Source organism: Mustela lutreola, chromosome 3 (genome assembly GCF_030435805.1).
Source record: "Mustela lutreola isolate mMusLut2 chromosome 3, mMusLut2.pri, whole genome shotgun sequence".
In the NCBI taxonomy this organism is placed as follows: Eukaryota; Metazoa; Chordata; class Mammalia; order Carnivora; family Mustelidae; genus Mustela; species Mustela lutreola.
The window spans coordinates 107,543,188-107,565,588 of NC_081292.1; the positions used below are offsets into that span (position 1 = coordinate 107,543,188).

Below are 22,401 nucleotides of genomic sequence, written 5' to 3' on the forward strand. Positions count from 1 at the left end.
TAGCATCCTAGGAAGCACACATCCATGGAGGTTGTGAGTGAGAAAAGTGAGGCAAGGGGAAATAGTTGGTAAGAGTAGTGACCATTTCTGAGGTTATTATTTATCTCTGTGACGCCAGGAGGTCTTTGGGAAAAGAAAATAATTACTGTCCCATTGCCCAAGGTCTCAGAGAGCGAAGCTGCTGTGTCAAGTTGCATGGCTGCTGCTATACTATTCAGGAACAGATTTCATTCAGTTTCTGCTTTTTTGTTGAGGGAGAATAGTTGCCTAAGATACAAGCTGTAAGGTCCTGAGGAAGTGGAACTTCATTAGACTGTATTATTGTTTAAAAATCATTCTCCACCCTCTCTGGTTGACATTATTAGGCTTGGCCATATGAGTTGCTCTCTCCAATGAAATGTGAGTAGAAGTGGTCACTTTTGAAAGGACACTTTAGGAAACAGCTCATGATTTATTGTGCTTTTCTTTTTCCTTGGCCATGAGACTAATCATGCCCCACACAAGAGTGTGGGTCTTGGAATGGACATGACATGGAGTAGGGACACAGATGATCCATGATATACATATAATGTAAGAAAGAAACAACGTTTGTTGTTATGAGCTGCTATGAGTTGGGGTAATTTGTCACCACAGCATAATTTATCCCAAGAAAATGGATACAGAAATTAGTGTCAGAGTGGCTCTTTGATACATATGCTCTCCCTAGGTAGAGAAGGTTGTGAAACTTACTTAGAGTCTCACTGCTAAATATCTGGTAGATACAGGTAATGAAGCTAAAAATTTTATTAGTGCCAAGGAAGTCAGCCAAGTTTTGGTTTAAATGTATGGTCCTCCAGAAATGTTCGTCTTAAGAGAAAATACAGTCATTCCAAATTTTCAGAATGTAAAATAAAATTTAATCATTAGGGGCGCCTAGGTGGCTCAGTTGTTGGGCATCTGCCTTCAGCTTGGGTCATGGTCCTGGAGTCCTGGGGTCAGGCTCCGCGTTGGGCTCTCTGCTCGGCGGGGGCCTGCTTCTCCCTCTCCCACTTGCCCTGCTTGTGTTCCCTCTCTCACTGTGTCTCTGTCAAGGAATAAATAAAAATCTTAAAAAAACAACAACAAAAAACCCAAACTTAATCATTAAAAAATAGGTAAGCCATAGTGCCCACTCAGTCTAACTTTCTACATAGACGTCTTCAGGGAACAAAATGCTCTAAATTCTGAAAAGTCTGTAAGGACTGCATCAAAGAACATACTCCCCCCCCCCCCCCCCAGCAAAGCCTTCTTTGAGTCTACCTTGATGGTCAGGGATTCCAGGTACCAAGCCCAATAGTTTTATTCTATTAGTTTCAACTGCCAAGAGCCCAAGCCTTTAAGATCCAATACATCAAGTGTTGCTAATCCAGGAAAATGTTCCCACAGATGAGAACAGGGACATGGACCTTAAACATGGCCTGCCGGAAGGGATCAGGACACAAAGATGGATATCCTCTCACATAACCTCATAGATGTGACATTTCTAAAAAGCAGTTGATCAAAAGCCTCTAAGACTTTAAAAAAACCAGAAGTCACTGGACTCCACATCTATCCATCAACAGGTCTCAATCCCTTGCTTAGGGTTAAGAATGACCAGGTGAATAGAAAGTTTTTTTTTTTTTTTTTTTTTCTAGTTTTGCATATAGCTATCACACCCAGGAAACAGCCTCAAAACTGAAGATCTACAGGGCATAGTATAAGGTTGAGATCAGAAGGGAATGGAGTTAGAGCAACTTACTTTATTCTTAGTCTAGTAAACAGCCTAATATGTAACAATTCTAAAATATACAACAGGGACAAACTCAAGCCTGACTTGTAAAGCAGCATCTTAAGTGAGCCAAATCTGATGGGTATGGGTATAACAGTGACAATGCTCAGTTATAAGATAGGTAAAGTACTGACATTATGGGACATTCTGCTAAAACTGTTTAATCTAAATTACTGGCACTAAAGATTAGGCATATACAGTCAAAAAAGCCCCAGGAGTGATTTTATTATGCACTGCTAATTAGAGATCATTGTCCTGTAACATTGGTTGCATATTCATGGCCGGCGGGCGAATTTTGGCCAACATAATTTAGCCCATTATTTTTTCTTTATAAAATATGAGTTAATTGGCTACATTTAAAAACTTACATATGTATCTGGATTTCCAGAATGGAAAATCTGGAAGCTCTGGAAAAAATGAAACTGCATTATCACTGGTCAAAGCCAAGAATCAGCTGTTGCCTTTAGATGGGCCATGAGCATCCCAGCCCACATAAATCCCACCCAGGGTTACTTCTGAGATTCCAGTAGGTATTTGAGTTGAACCTCTCCTTTAAACATTCAAAGTCCACAGGAAAACAGAGAAAGGAAGAGAGCCAAGCACACAGGCTTGAGCTGGGATTTAAGCCAAATTCTAAAGAAAAGGTGAGCGAATGCAGCATGCACAGCAAGGATTAGTCAAGACAGAACATAGGAAAGAACACTGTAATTTCAGACTTCAGGAAAAGGGCTATCTGCTTTCTCTCATTGTTTTAAGTAACTCTGGTGTTAGAATAACTTCTCAGAGCCTGGTCAGGCTCTCCAGATGTCAGACTGTTGCAGAGGAACAGACAGGTCTGGGAGCTTTTACAAACTAATTATGTGCTTTCCCAGTAATCCCAGTAACTAATTGCCCTTTTTATGTCTCCATGTCCAATAACCAAAGTCCATCTATATATAGCTATATATATCTACTTGCGTCTCTAACCAATACAGTCTATCAAAGTAATCAAGGATGTCAGTACAGAATCCTGAAATTCTTAATTTTTTAAAAAAAGATTTTATTTACTTGACAGAGATCACAAGTAGGCAGAGAGAGAGAGAGGGAAGCAGGCTCCCTGCTGAGCAGAGATGCGGGGGGCTCAATCTCAGGACTCTGAGATCATGACCAGAGCTGAAGGCAGAGGCTTAAACCCACTGAGCCACCCAGGTGCCTCCTGAAATTCTTATTTTGAACAAAGGTCATCAATTACATTTTAAGACATATTCCAAGTGTATTAATTCAATTGATCATAACAAATAACTTCCTACTTCATATCTAATGTAGAAATCATGAGTATAGTTAATTTATTACTTACTCAATTACCTAGGAAGATGACTTTCATAGGTAAACCATGAATTATAAATTAAAATCCATTTAAAATAATTTCATAAAATAAACCAATTCTTAAAAAAATAGCGTTTCTAGGCAAAAAATAAAACCCCCCACAATTGCTAATTATAAAAGAATAAAGAGATATTATATACTTTGGAAGAACAACCAGGCAGCATAGTGGAACACAGCCACATCAGAAATAACTCCCCTGGAAAAAAAAAAAAAAAGAAAGAAAGAAAGAACTCCTCTGAGAGAAGGGACCTATGACTTAAAGAGAAAGCCAGCATCTATCAGATAGTTTAGACAGGACTAGGGAGATGGGAACCAAAGAAAAAAGTGTTCATCAGAGCTCTGGCTGACATCTCATTCAAGTGGAGGTAATCCTTTGGCTTTGAAGATGGGAGCGAGAAAAGAAAAAAGACAGGAGCTAGAAAAGATCTGTTACAAGGAGAGTATAGAAAGAAGTATAATCATAAATGGATTATTTTGTTACTTAAAAAAAGAAAAAGTGGCAAGGTAAGCCCTACAAATTGTGAATAAAAGAAAATAAACAATGCTGAAAATTCAACTCTATATACATACCACTCACAGAAGCATAAAAAGTTTACTCTAATTTAAGACTAGAAAACAAACAAAATCCATATTCTTGGTACAAGCTAATACAAACTTGCCAGGACTGATGGCTCATTTTAAGATTCTAATGTTCGAAGATGTATACCAGGAACTCAGGTCTCATTCAACTATAGTCCCGAGTGCTATCCAAGTTCTCATTGGGGAGTAACCCTACTATACTTTACTTATACCATGAAAGATGCAGATAAAATTCTGATTCAGAATTCAGGCTTCCTGACATGTTGGCTAATTTATAGTGACAATCACAGTATTTAAAAGTAAACATCACTGAAAACTGGTTATTAATTAATGCTCAAGGCAATTTAAACAGTGCATATAAACTCTCAGGGATACGATAAATATGAGAATAGAATTGAAAATGTCATATTACCGTATCAGTAGGAATCTATTTCAGAATCAAGGTCCCAGACCTGAGATACTTGGTTTCAAACAAACTCCAAGTCCCTGACCTTAGCTCTCAAAAGTGAGTACTAGAGATATGTGCCAGAGGTAGACAGCAGGTTAGGTACACTGCAGCTACAGTAGTCCAGTGACCTATGTACCACAAGTACAATGTTAAATACAGTCTGCCCCCTGAGTCCCCAGAGCTCAATCATCTCCTCCCATAACACCTCCTTTGGTTCTTTTATTTCCTTGTCCTCGAATGGTCTGGTATTTGCAGAATACATAATACAGATGACCCTTGAACAACACGGTTTGAGATGCACCAATTCACATACACATGGATTTTTTACACTACAGTACTGTAAATTTTGTTAACATTTTTTTCTCTAGCTTACTTTATTGTAAGACTATGGTATCATATTACATGTAACATATAAAATATGTGTCAATCAACTGTGTATATTCTCAGTAAGGCTTCTGGCCAACAACAGGTTATTAGCAGTTAAGTTTCTGGGGAGTCAAAAGTTATATGTGAATTTTCAACTATATGGGGGTTGGTGTCCCTAATCCCCATGTTTTTCAAGGGTCAAATAATATGTTGCTAGACTTGCTCAAGGTTGGCATGGGAATTAGGTTAAGCTGAGTGATGACATAAAGTTTTCAGTGGTAGTACCTCAGAGGAGCAAAGTGAAGGCAAACCTTTAAAGACTAAGTGAAAGGAACTGATAAAGCTGCGGTGACTCACGAGACTAGAAAGGGACGGTCCAGGCAAAAATAGTTCAGGGAAATGGATTTGATACTTCAGGATTATGAAATCTATAAAGAGTCTCTTGTGATTAGGTCTAAGGATAAAGCTAAGAATTTGGAAAATTCCTCATTGTATTCAAGCAGACATCCACATTTCACACATGTAGACAGATAAATGGCTGATAATATTCTTAAAGGCTGCCAGTATATCCCCCCAAACTAACTAGAATTATACATTATAGTTAACATCTACTAAGCACTTTTTCTCTGCTTAACTATTATACATCTAATTTACCGTTCAAAGCAACCCTATGAGATAGATATTCTCATCCTGTTTTTTCACAGGTGAGGAAATTGAAGCTTACAAAGATAAAATGACTCACCCAAGGTCACATAATTAGAACTGATGGAACCAAGTCTTAAACCCAGCCTGAATCCAGAGCTTTGCTGATGCTATAGTTACACCTTAAACAAAACAACTATAAAAGGCAGTAGCAAAGTTATTTTAAATCAGAGGTTTCCAAACTTTATGTAGCAGTAGACTCTCCTCCAAATAAAACGCTTCTCAGAAGCCCATATATAAGATATACAAAAGCTAAGCAGCTCTCCTGACAGTATCTGAGGCCTCCACAGAACTTACCAGTGCACACCCAGAACAGGACGACCCTCTGTCATGCCATTTGGTCTTAAGTGGTTAACACTGCTCTGTATTTTAAGTTCTAACAAAAACGACTTATATTTAAATGGAGAGAATGCAAGACCAGAAGAGATCTGTGCTCTAATAACATGCATTTTTACTTTAATTGAGAACATATTTCTAACTCAATGGTTTTAATATACTTAAAACCAATAATTTGCCTAAAATGATGGGGGGGGGGGAGGTCTGAATGGGACTGAAGTTTGAAACATGTTGTTCATAATTTACCCACGTGAAAAATTTTGTGGGCAAATCACTATCTATGTTAACTTTTTGACTTAAGAAAGGAGATGGGGAGATGGGACTAAAAGTGTTCCAAAGCCCAACTCTCATATTGCAATTTTTCAATACAAATAACTTGCTTATCTTCAACTTTGACATTTTAAGAAATGTTACGTGAAGAGCAAACAATGAAAATATTAAAGTGCACCTTGTTGTCAGCAGAGCAAAATACTCTAACATAGCAGCAAAAGATTTGTTAAAACTGTCAATGAAGCCAGGTAGGCAAAAACTTTGATTTAGTTGAGTCCAATCAGCATTAAATTTCCTCATGAATGCTTCAACAGCAGCAGTGAAAGCAGCTTTGTCTGCAGTCAAAGCAGCCCTCTGTTGCTGTCTTTAACAACTCATATGAAAATAAATAAAATCTTAACCACCCAACTGACATGCTTTGTGATGATTTTGTAGAAACGTCCAAGCTTCCCTGCTACATATTAATGGGAGTATATTAACATTTGTGCTGTGAATTTACTAAAAAAAACACCTGTTAAGTATTTTCAAATTAATTGAAGGTTATTATTCTTCTCAGAAAATCACAAACTAAAACAGTCTAATTTTCTTTGAAACATTTAAAGAAAGGAAGGAAATGGTAGACTGAAGTCTCAATCGCCCCTGCCTAAAAATGGTAACTTTATACTAAGCAGTATAAACAACTTTCTATTTGTTTCCATAATAAACGTACCCCTGAGTTAATAGTGTTTTCACCTTGTGAAGCAGGTGGCCTTACCCAGTGACTAAAGTCTGGACCCAGGTTTCACCTCAAAGGCCCTGTACTCACTCAAAAAACAGGGAGTGGTGAAATGATCTCAAGATATCTTTCAATACATATTAAAATGCTCTGAGCTTCATCGAACACATTGTCCAGATTCTTTCCACATTTGGCCAAAACTAAAACCTACGGATTCCAAGTTGTAAAATATTTTCTCTGGATTACAAATATCAGCCAGCAAAGCAACCAACCAACCAAAAAAGCCTTGTCTAAGACACAAAGTTCTGCTGGTTGGCTCAGGTAGGGAAGACTTGAATTTCAGTTCTGTAAACTGGGACAAGTGCTATTAAGTGTGTTTTTTCTCATCTACAAAATGGGGATTACATGTCTTCTCTATTTCATTGAGTTGTCTTAAACAGATAATTTCTGAAGCTAATCATTAGCAACTAATTTATTTGTTTACCATTAAGCTTATCTTTTCAGACCTCTCTCATTATTCTTAAGGTGAAAACTGGCTGAATTTTAAATGCAGCATTAAGAGATTCAAAACTGAATACAAACACATAAGCCTCATAAAATACATGTCTGATGAGAAAGGTCCAAGCATCTGAAATTCTTGTGGATCAGGATGGGGAAGCAAGATAATGCCTATCTGTTCTGAACTTGTACCTCCATTTAAAGTCAGGAAGCCAGAACAAAGGTTTTTATGATTGACAAACCTATAAAATGTACACATGGAGATACTCAATTGTATATGTATGTATATGTGTACGTGTGTCTGTATGAAAAGGGCTCTTCAAAAAATGGACTGAGATAATTCTGTTAGGTCCTGGGGAGTTATACTGTTTTATTCTGCAGTAAGATGGGCTTTTGAGATTCCTCTATATGCTTTATTTCTATGTGCAGAAAGTATATCATTTTTAAATTTAATCAATTAACATCTCAATCATGTGCTTAGTTACTATACTTTTTAAAGTTTCAGAATTAGAAAATACATGATTATTAAAAATCAAAATATACAATGATAATTTTTAAGGTAATCAAAAATTAGGGATGCCTGGGTGGCTCAGTCAGTTCAATGTCTGCCTTTGGCTCAGATCATGATCCCAGGGCCCTGGGATAGAGTCCCACTTGCGGCTCCCTGCTCAGTGGGAAGCCTGCTCCTCCCTCTACCAGCCACCCTGGTTGCAAGTGCACAAGTGCTCTGACAAACAAATACATCTTTAAAAGAGAAATTAAATTTCTACCAGCCTTGCCTCCTGTCAACTCATTCCCCACATGTGTCACTGTGTAATGTGTATCTGTCCTATTCCTTCATTCTTTTTACTATACACACGCAATCAAAATGTTTTACCAAAGTATGTTACTATGACTAAAATTCCACTTGTCTTAATAGCTTAGCCAGTCTTCCTTGGCTGGCCCTATAGTGAGGACAACCACACCTCCTCTATATCTTGTCATGTGTTCTGGAGCTCCTATACCTACCTGCTTTGCTAATCAGTCCATCTACTCTTCCACCATCACTCTCAAACCCCCTCTTTCTTCAGGCCTGATATATATCCTACACCCTTCCTTCTCAAAAATTAATCTTTTTACTTCTCTATGTGCCTTACAAGGAATTTTACTTTTTCCCCCTAATTCTCACACTGTTTTTACTTACATATGGACTAATTGCATTATATAAATGAATAAATCAAATCAAGATACTGTATGTTATTGTGAAGGTAAGCATGTTGTACATTATACTGATGGGGTATAAATACTGAATTATGAAGTTGAATTTATATACCAGTATGTAATATGAAATAGGAATGAATTTTAAATAAGATGCGTGCATATTCTCTACAACTTATTTCAGTATGATTGTCATCTTACTTAGTTCTCCTCTGCTACTTAATTTTTCCCATATTGTCTATTTATTCTTATGGTGAATGAAAAATACTAAGAAAACTCTACCTTTAATATTTCACTGCCTGACCATAGTGCTACATTATCTGTAGAAAATAAAGGTTTAAGAACATACTAAGTCAACAAAATAATAAGAGGGTTTTTGGTGGGGGGAGGAGGGGAATACAAAGAACTCTCAAGAACAAATACGCACATCTGCAAATACACAAAAATTTTAAAACACTGCATAAAGAAATGTTTGTATCAAATACCCTAATTTCCCAGATTATTTCAAATGAAACAATCTGGGGCATTATTATTTATAAGAAGGAAGCTAAATGAAAAACGTCTTACGGTGATGATTCCAGAACGATGCTATTAGCTTGGGTTGAAGATGGAGATCTGTGATTCACAAATACTTCACTTGGGGAAGTATGAACAACATGGTCTACCAAATGACCAACTGAAGATGGTCGTAACCGGGTTCCCTCTTGTGTGAATGCAGAATTTCGACTACATAAAGAGAAAGAAAAATTGAGTGAAAATGTGCTTTAATTCAACTTTTTCCAGTTTTTTACTTATATGATTACATTAGAAAGTGGGTATACGTTTTAACACTAACCACAATGATTAAGCAAAATCTCTGACAAAGATAGTATGATGTAAACAGAAATAATACCACATAGGAAGTCTAGGATCTCAACTAAAGTCAGTGATCGACCACAAGGGTTTTACATGTTCCATCTATTATGGCTACCAACCTTAATGTCTAAAGGCTTTAGTCACTACAACTTAGTGTCTTAATCAGCATTTACACCTCATTTCATTGCCCTTTGCTTTACTGCCTCTTCTTCTTTTTAAACATTCATTTCTATTAGAGAGAGAGAGAGAGAGAATGAGAAAGAATGCACTGACAGGGGAGGGGCAGAGAAAAAGAATCTCAAGCAGACCCCCTGCAGAGTGCAGAGCCTGATGCAGGGCTTAATCTTACAACTCCAGGGTCATGACCTGGGCCAAAATCAAGAATCAGACACCCAACTGACTGAACGACCCAGGTGCACTTCTTCTTTAAAAAAAAAAAAAAAAGTATTGAAGGTTTGCAGTAACTACATGAAGCAAGTCTATTGGGTGCCATTTCTTCAACAGCATTTGTTCATTTTGTGTCTCTGTCACATTTTGGTAATCCTTCCATTATTTCAGACTTTATTGTTTTTGTTGAAATAATCTGTGATCAGTGATTATGACTCACTGAAAGCTTAGATGATGGTTAGCATTTTTTAGTAATAAATTGTTTTTAATTAAAGTATACACACTGATTTTTCATATTGCCATTGCACATTTAATGGAATACAGTTGAGTGTAAATATAACTTCTGTATGTACTAAGAAACAAAAAGATTCAGTGACTTGCTTCATTGCAGTGGTCTGGAACCAAACCTGCAGTATCTCCAAGGTATGCCTTTATAAAATAAAGGAAGAGAATAAATAATTCAGATATATCTCTGGTCTGTATTCTTTTTTAAATCCTTACAGAAGTTTTTTATTTATGGGACTTTTTAAGATTCCTAAAAATAAATAACATATTTCTATCCTCATAAGTGACAGTCACATGAATTTTAATTTTCATTACTATCCTTAATTATGACATTTGAATGCTTATTATGTGCTAGGCAATGTTCTAAGCATTTTACATATATCACTTCATTTAATTCTTGTAAAAATACTAGAAGAAAGACAGTTATTATAATTTGTAGATGAGGAAAAAGGGACAAAGAGATTAATTAGCTTACTCGAAGTTCAAACTTTCAGTGATTCCAGGGTCCATGCACTTAACCATCACACTATACTGTCTCTTCAGAATTGAGAAAAAAACCTTTTCAGATCATATCTAAAATTGTTTCTTTATCTAGGAAGTTTAATCAGAGCTACTGCTAATTAACTCACTCACTCATCTTTCCTCTGTGTTCTGTAATCTGCTTTAATTATTTAGTGGTAACTAGTAACAAATGGAGAAATGGTTGGCTAAAAAATGGACCAAAAAAGATGGTTCTGGATTTTCTTCAAATAGTTGATTAGCCTCTGAATATATATGCAGTATTTTATAAAGAAAGGTGATTTAGCAATCTGCAACTGGTAAGAGAAGAACTTGTGAGTCTACCTTTTTAGCAGCTTAGCAGCTAGGAAAACATAAAGGTATGAGGTAATGTTCTCTAACCAAACTTTACTTGTGTTATGATAAAAGTTTATTCTTGGGCTGAAAAACACCCACTGGTGACACAAATTTTAGAATTTAGTATAGGGGTGGGTGGGTCAGCTGGTTGAGTGCCCAGCTCTTGACTTCAGCTTAGGCTGTGATCGCAGGGTCAGTCATGGAATCAAGCCTCACATCAGGCTCTGTGCTTAGCACTGAGTCTACTTATCCCTCTCCTTCCGCTTCTCCCCGCTTGTGTTCTCTAAAATAAATAAATAAAATCTTTTTTAAAAAGTAGAATATAGTACACATTTATTGGATATTAATGTGTTTAAAATATTTCCAAAGTTAGACAACTTCAAATATTATATTCCATACCAAAACTTAAAATATTTTGCATTCCAACCTTTTGGGTGAACAAATTCTATGAATACACTGACATCTATTTATCATTATGTAATTACATACATATATTACATATAATACATTTATTAATTCATTATAAAATTAACATCTTAAACAGTACAAATTGATTATCTTATTATCTATACCAACACATACAGTTTTTGTTAGAAATACTAGAATGAAGTATACAAACAGTAACCGGTGAATAATACGGGTTTCTTAGCGCAAATATGGCTAAGCTTGTAGGAACTTATGTTGGAAACCCATTTTCCAGACCAAAAGTAGAGGAACAGCTGGGATAGGAGGTTAGGTAAGATCCACATTCACTTTGCATTTTCAAACAATATATACTTCCCTAGGAATTCTGAAGAGCCTCATGAAAAAGGATTACATCAGTAACAAACACACTTCCAGATTTTAATTCTACTAATAGATCTCGATTTATTGGGTAGAGACCCATACTCTACAGGAAAGTGAACATATGTGTTCAAATGTTCTAATCCCTCATTCGATGAGACTTTTCCATGCCACTCATGCAGTAAGCTGCAGGCTATGAGGAAATAATGCTCTAGAGCAACAAATATCATATTTGACTAAGATATTTGAATGTAAAGATTTATATATTTTGATCTTCAGGCAAGTCTACAGTTAAGTCTGTACTTACTGATTAGGAGTTCCAGGTGGAGATCGTGATGGAAGGCTCTGTGTTTCTAACCTGTCATCAGATATTGAATTTCTGCTTACTACTTCCCAATCCATCAATTTCCGTGCCAAGGGCTTACTTGGGGATCTGCAGAAATAATTTGATATGTAAAAATTTTTATATTTATACCCCCAACTATAAACCAAATCTTAGAATTTGTCTTGATAGATCATATTCTAGATGAGTAAACATAGTTTACTTGAAAGAAATTTAATGCATTTAGTGGCTGTTTACACCATAACTTCCTAAGAAATTAAATCTGGAAGGAAAGACATGCCAAGGGTAGAAGAGAGAACAGAGAAAAGAATAAAGGAAAAAAGCAAAGGAGTAGTTGGCTACCAAGTTATCTCAATATTTATACTATAAATATTGCCTACTCCAGAGTTTCAGAAACTTAGGTCATCTTGTGATGTATTAAACAACTGCTAGCATATCATCTCCTATATATCCTTAAATCTACACCCTGATCCTCTACCTTAAAAACAGAGGACAGGAAAATGATAATCATATATATTACAATTTTTTACATAATATAAATTATATATAGTAGTAAGTTAGTAGACTGTTTTTTAAAAAAAAAAATTTAGAAGGTTAACATTCTGTTTTGTGGTAGGGAGTAGAAGACTACGTTTTATTACCTATTTATATACTGTCAGCTACCACAGTGATAAAGATGAGAACTAAGTAGTCTTTTCAGAAAAGATATGGACCTTCGCAGAATATTAAAAAAAAAATTCAAATTCCGATAGTGGCCAAAATTCATGACATCTACTTTTTGACACAGAGCGTTAATATAAAGGTTAATATAAGGAATTGTGTGGCTTACATAAAAACACGAAATAAATCATCTTGTAAGCTGATAGTTTTATATTTCATTAATAAAATCCACTGAAGCACATAGAAATAGACTGGACTAAAAAAGCACAGTAACACTTACCAAGAATACTGACTAAAATTTGTAGACATAGTTGGAAACATTAAAATAATAAGTAGAGCATACTAGTTTTTGACCTTCCACAAGACAAAGCATGTATTTATGCCTAAATATCTAAATTTACCAGTATAGCATATGACCCTAGATCCTTTCCTACCTCCTACATTTTATTACTTATGAGTATCTAAATTTCAGTGCAATGTTTCAGTCTATTAATTTTATTAAACCACAAGTATCTTAAATTACTTAAGAATCCAAAGCACACAAGTGCCCCATCATTTTGGTTATTCACTGCCAAAATCTTTTACAGTTTGGCCGAATGACATCTCCTTAATTTAAGAACATACAACGTTTCCTAAAAGAGCTGCAATGCTATTGATTAAAAAAACAGGGCACTGGCTCAGATTTCATTTTTCATGAATTCCTACTTGAAGACAATCAGGACACTATTTAGCCCAACATCCTAATATTGCTGTGCAACCTCATATTCCTTTAGTCATAATAAAATGGAAAAAAAAGTATATCATTTCATGCATTTGATTTTTAAACTGAAGATTACTAAAAGAAACCTTAGCATTTACTGCTCTTCTGTTAGCCAATTATTGAAGATAATAAGCTATTCATTCTCATGTATTAGATTACTAAACGTAAACTGTAGGAGTTCATAATCATTAGGTAGATCAACTACTTTCATTTTCAAAGACAGGGAAAAAACCATTTGAAGGAGGAAAAAAATCTAGTTATACTCACCCAGTATGGAGCATCAGAACACTTTACTGTTGTTAATAAACTAAACATGGTTAGAAATGTTCTGCATTTAAAACTAAATTTCAAGTGTTTTATTAACAGCTTTAACCTCAGAGACCCACCCACTCAAGCTTGCTGTCTATGTTTCCTGTTGAATGTGGAAATTTCAGAGAAAAAAATACCACACTTCATCAGTGTGTTTGCAATGTGGTAAGTATATTTTCTGACCATGGCACTTTATTTTTTTGTTGCATGTGAACATTCTTTTGCTTTCTTCTTAGATTTTATATGACAACTGAAGAAGTGTGAAAGCAATTCAAAGAGTAGATATACTGGGGGAAAAAAATAAAGGAACTTATTTATTACTGCTGAGAAAACAAACTTACATGGAACCTTTAAGGAGAAATCTTTCTATCTACATACCACCAATTAAAATTCTAAGAAGGACAAGAACTCTAAAATTGTCCAATAATTTAACAGAATAACTCAACGACTGCTAAAACCATGAGAATATTTTGGTAGATATGCATCAGGTCATCACAATAAGCTTGTGATATATTATCAAAACAACCCTAGAGAAGCTTAAGTCTTTTGGAAACTGCAAGATCATTAAAACAGTACCATTAAATACAACTTTATCCCTGCTGATGACTTTTTTTGGGAAAGTTTTTATTTATTTACTTGATAGAGAGATCACAAGTAGGCAGAGAGGCAGTCAGAGAGAGAGGAGGAAGCAGGGTCCCCGCTGAGCAGAGCCTAATGCGGGGCTGGATCCGAGGACCCTGAGATCATGACCTGGGCCGAAGGCAGAGGCTTAACCCACTGAGCCACCCAGGAGGCCCCCTGCTGATGGCTTCTTATTCAAAGGCAGATTCACGAAATTCCATATTAAAAAAGAACTGGGGGGATGCCTGGGTGGCTCAGTTGGTTAAGCAGCTGCCTTTGGCTCAGGTCATGATCCCAAGGGATCCCACATCGGGCTCCTTGCTTGGCAGGGAGCCTGCTTCTCCCTCTGCCTCTGCCTGCCATTCTGTCTGCCTGTGCTTGCTCTCTCCCCCTCTCTCTCTGATAAATAAATAAAATCTTTAAAAAAAAAAAAAAAAAAAAGAACTGGGACAGTTACTTGAGGCTTCTCATATTGGAATTTTAGCCCACTATTCATCAAGTAATGCATATTTGTTTTATAAAATAACCTACTGTGGGATGCCTGGGTGGCTCAGTTGGTTAAGCAGCTGCCTTCGGGTCAGGTCATGATCCCAGCGTCCTGGGATAGAGTCCCACATCGGGCTCCTCAGCAGGGAGCCCGCTTCTCCCTCTGCCACTCTATCTGCCTGTGCTCATTCTCTCTCTCTCTCTCTCTGACAAATAAAACAAAATCTTTAAAAAAAATAAAATAAAATAACCTATTGAACAGTTTCTCATTTTAATAATGCATATACAAAATGAAGAATTAAGATGCAGGTATAATTGTGCATATGAAGAATTAAGATGCAGGTATAATTGTGCATATTTCTCAAGGTCACATATGATCAAAATATCAAAACACTAAAACTTCTATAAAGTAATTTGCATGTGATATTAACATTAATAAATACATCTATAATTTGGTATTAATATTAGGATGTCATTCTATAGTGGACCAAATTACCAAATCATGTTTACTATTTTTATAAATATTAAGCAAGAAAAAAATTTAAGCTTGTTGAAAAAGAAGAAAAAAATCTATGTTATTAGGTGTATTTTTAACAAAAAATAATCAGAAATGTATTAACTTTTTTTTTTTTAAAGATTTTATTTATTTATTTGACAGAGAGAGAGATCACAAATAGGCAGAGAGATAGAGAGAGAGAGATGAGGAGAAGCAGGCTCCCTGCTGAGTAGAGAGCCCTATGCGGGACTCGATCCCAGGCCCCTGGGATCATGACCCGAGCCGAAGGTAGAGGCTTAACCCACTGAGCCACCCAGGCGTCCCAGAAATGTATTAACTTTGATTTTAATAAGTCTGAAAGAAATAATGCAAATAAAGTGTAGTACTAAGAACCCGAATATCTTTTATATTAAAACAACAAAGTTAAGAGGAAGTAATTACTTCATTCTTGAGAAATTTCAAGAAAAAGAATTTCAAAAACATTTTCTGTACATTTTAACTTCCAAAGGGTGTTTAGGAGTTTCTAACTGGAAACAAGGGTATCTAAGACTGTAAGAGGAAAGGTTCCGAAAATTTCAGTAGCCATGTCTATTAGGGTACACCTCTCTGGTTTTACTTTCTTCTTTCCTCCCTTCCCTAATAACCAATTTAACCAAATAATCATTACTATGACACTAAGATATATATTTAATAGAGAAGTGATTTTAGATTTAGATTTAGAAGTGATTTATTTCATAATTCTAAAAAACAAGGCATAACAATACATCAAATTCAGATCTTTAAACAAATGTTGAGACAATTTACATCATTCAAATTCAAGTAAATTTATCACAGCAAAATGCTACATAGCCCTGACCAGCTAAATCCTTCATCGCATTTTCAGACAGTCTTCCTCTTGGGTAGATTATTCATAGATAAATGAGGATGAAGATAAGCCAGGAATGAAGAAACACAATGCAGGTAAATTTTATTATTCAAACACATAAAAATCATGGTTGAATAATCTTTTGTTTCAAATGTCCTTACTCCAAGGAACTTAAAATTGCATTTATTATTTATCTTTACAAGCATTCCAGTGCTGGCAAGGAGTCAGATAGGTTTAGCAATGACTGCAACTCCAGAGGCAGGAAAGTGACAGTTAAAAGGAAAAATCATAAAGTTAAATCTACAGTTTAGGATAAAAGGATTTAACTGTTTAAAGATTTACCCTCATAAATGACTAGATTTTTTCAACATAAAAGAGAGTACCTATGACACATTAAGTGACAAAAATAAGCAATAAAAAGTGTGAAATAATTTTTAAATGACATATATATATATACGCATATATCTCTGTGAGGATATACAAGGCAAAATCTTGAATAGTAAGTACCAATTGGGGGGAGGGGCGAGGGTAAGAAAGAATTTTAAGCAGGCTCCACATCTAGCAGAGTCCAAAGTGGGGGTCCATCTCAGGTCCCTGAAATCATTACCTGAGACAAAATCAAGAGCCAGACACTTAGCCAACTGAGTCATCCAGGCACCAACCCCCTCCTCCCACAATTTTTAAAAATAATCATGTTGGGTCATGATTTTTCTTTATATTTTTTGGCATGTTGGAGTTTTTTCCTTTTCTTTCTTTCTTTCTTTCTTTCTTTCTTTCTTTCTTTTTTTTTAAACAGGGGAAACCTTGAACCCAGTTGAGTTTCCCACATTTGGGGAAATCACAGGGGTCAGAATGGCCTGAGTGCAATTTACTAGTCTCCACCTGAGAGAACATTTTTTGTGATTATGGTTATCTTCCCTGCCACATAAGTATTGGTATGCTGGAATTTTAAAAAAATAAGGAAGTATCACTTATATAAGTAGAACAAACAATAAAGCAATTTATATTTTTGGAGAGAGAAAAGAAGAAAATAAATTCCTTTTACTCAAGAAACACAAAATAGGAAGGTCTTTTTGATGAAGACTAAGCAAAATTAAAGTAAAATCAAAAGCAAAATTCGGGGCGCCTGGGTGGCTCAGTGGGTTAAGCCTCTGCCTTTGGTTCAGGTCATGATCTCAGGGTCCTGAGATTGGCCCGCATTGGACTCTCTGCTCGGTGGGGAGCCTGCTCCCCCCACCCCCTCCACCTGCCTCTCTGCCTACTTGTGATTTCTCTCTCTGTCAAATAAAGAAATAAAATCTTAAAAAAAAGAAGTTTAAAAAAAAAAGCAAAAGCAAAATTCTATAATTAAAAATAATTAAAATTCTTATGCCTCCAATGGCAGTAGACACCAAGCAGATGAATTTTTAAATTTTTAAAGATTTTATTTATTTGACAAAGACCACAAGTAGGCAGAGAGGCAGGCAGAGAGAGAGAAGGGTGGAAGCAGGCTCCCTGCCGAGCAGAGCGCCCGATTCGGGACTCGATCCCAGGACCCTGAGATCATGACCTGAGCCGAAGGCAGAGGCTTAACCCACTCAGCCACCCAGGCATCCTGAATTTTTTAATTTAAGGACTTATCCTCTAAGCCATTTCCACTGAAAAAACACTGCTTCATTTAAAACACATCTACCATACTACACACATTACTACAAGAGCTGGAGCTAGTTCAGTGAATAAAACAGACAAAACTCCCGCCCTCATGGAGCCTACAAGCTAGTGGGAGAGAAAGATGATAAAGGAGGTCATCTCCCACAGTTCTGAGAAAGGAAAGCAGCCAAGCATTCACCTATTTCATGCAGAACAACAAGAAATATTCTGTAAAGGTTAAAAGTGTGGGTAAGAACTGGGAGGCGTGTGGGAGAATCCTGCTACATCCCTTACTATCTCAGTTAAATTATTCAAATGTGCAGTGCTCAGTTTTCTCACCTGTAATGGAATTTACCACACTGAATTATGGGGATTGTGAAATCATACACAAAAACTGCCTGGCACAGATAAATACAAAATTCATGTAAGCCACTATTCGGTTCACTGACTATCTTCTGTCCACTCACATCCCCATACAGCTGACTCCATCACAGCAGCTAGAGTGATTCCAACTGTCACTCCACACTCCCATATGTTTATTATGGAACATTTCAAACATTAACAGAAGTACAGAAAGTAGTTCAATAAATAAACACTGCACTCAGGACCCAGGCGCAACAATCATCATCATAGTCAATCTTGTTGTCTCCCTACCATTTACTCAAACTCTTTCACTTCACTGATTCTGAAGCAAATCCTAGAAATCATGGTATTTATAAATATTTCAGTTTGTCGCTGTAAAACACGACAAGTCTGCCAGATTGTTAAAAATGCTAGTCAGTTCATATCCTTTCCAGTGGGGGATCTCAGCCCTTAAATCCAAAGTCCTTACCATTATCTTACATGGGGTCATACAAGTTCTGGCTGCTGCCTACCTTCCTCTCTAATCACCTTCTCTAGGCCTGCCTTGCTCTTTCTGGTCCATTACTGGCTGGCCTTCCTCTAACATGACAAGTGGGCTCCAGCTCCACGTCTTGTGCTGGCTTAATTCTTTACTTACATCAGGTATCTGCTGTACCAATTAGAATTTAAGCTCCATAAAACTAAGCTGTGTATTTTGTTCTTCACTATATTCACTATATTCCCAGTAAAGTACGTCTTTGATAATTATTTGCTGCCACCAATCTGGTCATTCTTCCTCCTTTCATTTATTGGATAATTCTATGAGAATGTAGCTCGCACATCTCAAACTAGACCTGTGCCAGTTTAACTCCTTTTTCCAATACAAATCTGTTCTCTTTCTATAGCCCCTTGTCCACCTTATATCACTCAAATATGATGGCCTTTCCATATACTCCTGTCTCCAACACACTTCCCTCTAATTGATTAACAATTTCTTCTAGTTCTACCTACAAAATGTTCCCCAAATTTGTTCCCTAGTCTCCATTTCATCACTACTGTTTTAATTCACTTGAATTTTTCACTTCTTTTTCACTTGGGTTACTGCAATAACCTTTAATTGGTTTTATAGTGCTGAGTCCTTACTTCTAACCCATTCTCCATCAAGGGCTCTTAAACCTGTTTTCTAAAACACAAACCTGACTGTCATTTCACTCATTAAAAAACAAACTGGTTATAAACAGCTCCTAAAAATACAAAGATAACTAAGTGGTACCCAAAAAAATAAATTTATTTCTTAACAATGTGATTTAAAGAAATGGAAATGGACTGAATAATATATGAAATTAATCATTATGTTTTTCAAAAATTTTCAAAAATGTTTAAAAATGTGCACGAAATCGACTTTCTAACAAAATGTTACATTAATAATAAAATACTTGATTTAGGCTGGTCAGAACTATAATGCTTGGCACAGGGTTAATTTTACTCATGTAAAAAAACAAAAAAAAAAGGGAATGAATAAATTAGACAAATCATTACTCCTTTAACATAACTTATTACTTAATTAAATAAAGGATCATGTGATAATTCTGTAATCACATTGGAAAAAGTGTTTTTAGTAATTTTTATCTTTTACAAGCAATTTAGACACTGAAATAGAAGAGGTGGCTTACCTTGCAAATACCCTGTCTTTATTTGCTTTTTCTTTGCCATACTGAACTGACTGGACTTCAGTTCTCCCACTGAAATACATAAACATGCACAATAATAATATTTTAAAGAGAACACTAAGATAAAATAACAACACACACATGATTATATTACAACTTCATAAGAAACAAATTTCTAGCAGAGAAAAGGTGGCAGAGGATAAGAAGAAAAGACTGGACTAAATTCCAGTTCTACCTGAATGGATGAAGCTTATTTACAGCTCCACCATTAGTGAACAACAATGTATTCCATAGACACTCCATTTTCAGATACTCTGTTAGTTGAAAATGACTATCACCCTCACACTATATGTTGGGTCTGTGGTTTAGTGTCTCTACTACTCCTTGATGAAGGACCCGAAACAGGAAGAATCCTAAAGATTCTTACTCTTTCCTTGGACTTTTCTTTCTTATCTACTGATAATGATAACAGATATGAAGACTGGTTATATCCTCAAATCCTTCCTTGTCCAGACATTGGCAACTCCAGACTCTTGTATACAGGAAGGACAGAAATATGGTTGCAAACTGAAGCCAATCCGTGTAGCAAGCACATAGTTTATGAGTGGAAACTGAGCCTCCTCTGTGGTAAACCAATGTGTTCAGACCAAATCTGTTACTAAAAACTTGGTTTTCGGAGAATTTGCTACTTGACACATCACATTATTTAAGTGTGAATAGATAAATGTCCAATATATCAAATATAACTATTTACATATGTAGATACCTAGTTCATATAAAAAAAGCCAAATATATGTTTCTTTCTCCCCCTCCCCAAATATAGATTTCTAAAGCAAAGTAAGCAATTTTAATAACATCTTCTGTGGATAAGTACAGATTCATGTAAACAGAATGGTCTATCTGTTCAAGTTTTAATGGAAAAGTCAGAAACCTAACCATGATTTTTAAACTTAGGTACACTGAAGTTTCTTAAGAAAATATATTTCCTGTAAGTAGGATAAAGTATTGGGTATTAAGGAAGGCACATATTGCATGGAGCACTGAGTGTAATGCATAAACAATGAATTTTGGAACACTGAAAAAAAATTAAAAAAGGATAAAGTATACTTGCAATTGTGAGCAAGGTAACAAATTGAGGTTCACTATTGTTTTGCATTTCCACTTTAGAACAACTTTAATCCACTGGATGTTTTGGAAGAGAGGTAATAAAGGTTTGTATTTCAGTAGGTTGATGGAGCAATTAATAAATTCTCTGATATATGAAATTCCATCTCTCAGTCTAAATAACGTATCAACATTTTAAGTCTTAAAAAAGTTCTAGTATTTTTAACCATTGCTTATTATAAAGGAAAAAATATTTATTTAATGCATACCCATTAGGGATAAGACCATGTCCAGATAAACATTTGTCATACTGCCATTCCTACCTCAATTACAGTATTATCAACCATTTTGATGACTAAAAGGTGTTTTGGATGTTTTAAAAGTATGTAAGGACTACAAACATAAAATTTAACTTTTACAATGATAAACGTACATGGTTTATTTATAAACACTAATTTAATTTAATGTTAACTGAGCTGTCATAGGCCTCAATCCTCCTCCTATGCTTGGCTAAGTTTTGTAGGCTTGCTAGTCAACAAACTATTTTCTAGGTTCCTTTGTGAGTTGGTTTTCTATTAGGTTTTACATTTTCTCTAATGGGTGATCAGAAAGTAGAGGGAGTCAAAAGCAGAAGACTGGCAGACACTGGTGACTGCTGTAACAAGAGTGGGAACAGGATGCTGGGAGAGACAGCACATACATGTTATGTACCATCCCTGATCAAAGCAGCACCTCTTGGGCAGATCCAGAACTGACTGTGGCAATGGCTCTAATAGTAAAGTAGCAATTCTAGGCTTACGGATTCCAGCCTAGATGTAACACAAGTTTCTGAGCCTTAAGCATGATCCATTTTTCCTGTTTACTTCTCTAAAACTCTCCTTCTTCTCCCTTTTTGTTTTGCTAGCCTCTCTAATACCTTTGTAACTGAGTCCCTCAAACTGCTTTTATTTGAAAAATGAAAAGGACTTCCTATGTGTCTGACTGATAACTTACAGTGAAGAGGATTCAAATGGGAAACTATTACTCAAAAGGCTAAAAAGGCATTAACAAGTTGACTTTTGTAACAAAAACATAAATGCAGAATTGAAATATGGGGGAGCATTAGAGGTTTATATTTCCTATTATCCATAATATTGTTCTTTAGGGGTTTAATATTACTATTATTAGAACAAAACACAAAACTGTACCATAATCTAAAAACACCAAATTCTGATAGTAAGATACTTATTTTTAGGACAATGAGAAAATGACAACTGGTAGAAGAACACAGGTTCATTATAAGTAATTTCAGCAATACAGAGGAGCAAAACAAAAATATTTTTTAAAATCCCAAATTAAAAAAAGAAAATTAAATTAGAAAAAAATAAACCCGCCAAATTTAGTCAGAGTCTTTTTTTTTTTTTTTTTTTTTAAGATTTTATTTATTTGACAGAGAGAAATCACAAGCAGGCAGAGAGGCAGGCAGAGAGAGAGGAGGAAGCAGGCTCCCTGCTGAGCAGAGAGCCCGATGCGGGATTCGATCCCAGGACCCTGAGATCATGACCTGAGCCGAAGGCAGCGGCTTAACCCACTGAGCCACCCAGGCGCCCCCCCCCTTTTTTTTTTAAGATTTTATTTATAGTCAGAGTCTTATCCCTAAGAAATAATCTCCATTATCAGCAGGTAAAAATCATTTAGAATGATATCTAT

The 22,401-nt window shown here is 35.8% G+C and overlaps 1 protein-coding gene across 3 annotated transcripts in view; it reads right to left on the bottom strand.

Annotated features, from left to right (window-relative positions):
- PTPN4 (protein tyrosine phosphatase non-receptor type 4) overlaps positions 1-22,401 on the bottom strand; it is a 219,305-nt gene that overhangs the window by 39,402 nt on the left and 157,502 nt on the right. For all 3 annotated transcript variants that reach the window (XM_059166618.1, XM_059166620.1, XM_059166621.1), the window contains 3 exons: positions 19,612-19,680; positions 11,735-11,860; positions 8,830-8,988 (listed from right to left, as the gene is read on the bottom strand). In XM_059166618.1, coding sequence (XP_059022601.1) covers positions 8,830-8,988; positions 11,735-11,860; positions 19,612-19,680 — 354 coding nt within the window. The remainder of the gene's footprint in view (positions 1-8,829; positions 8,989-11,734; positions 11,861-19,611; positions 19,681-22,401) is intronic.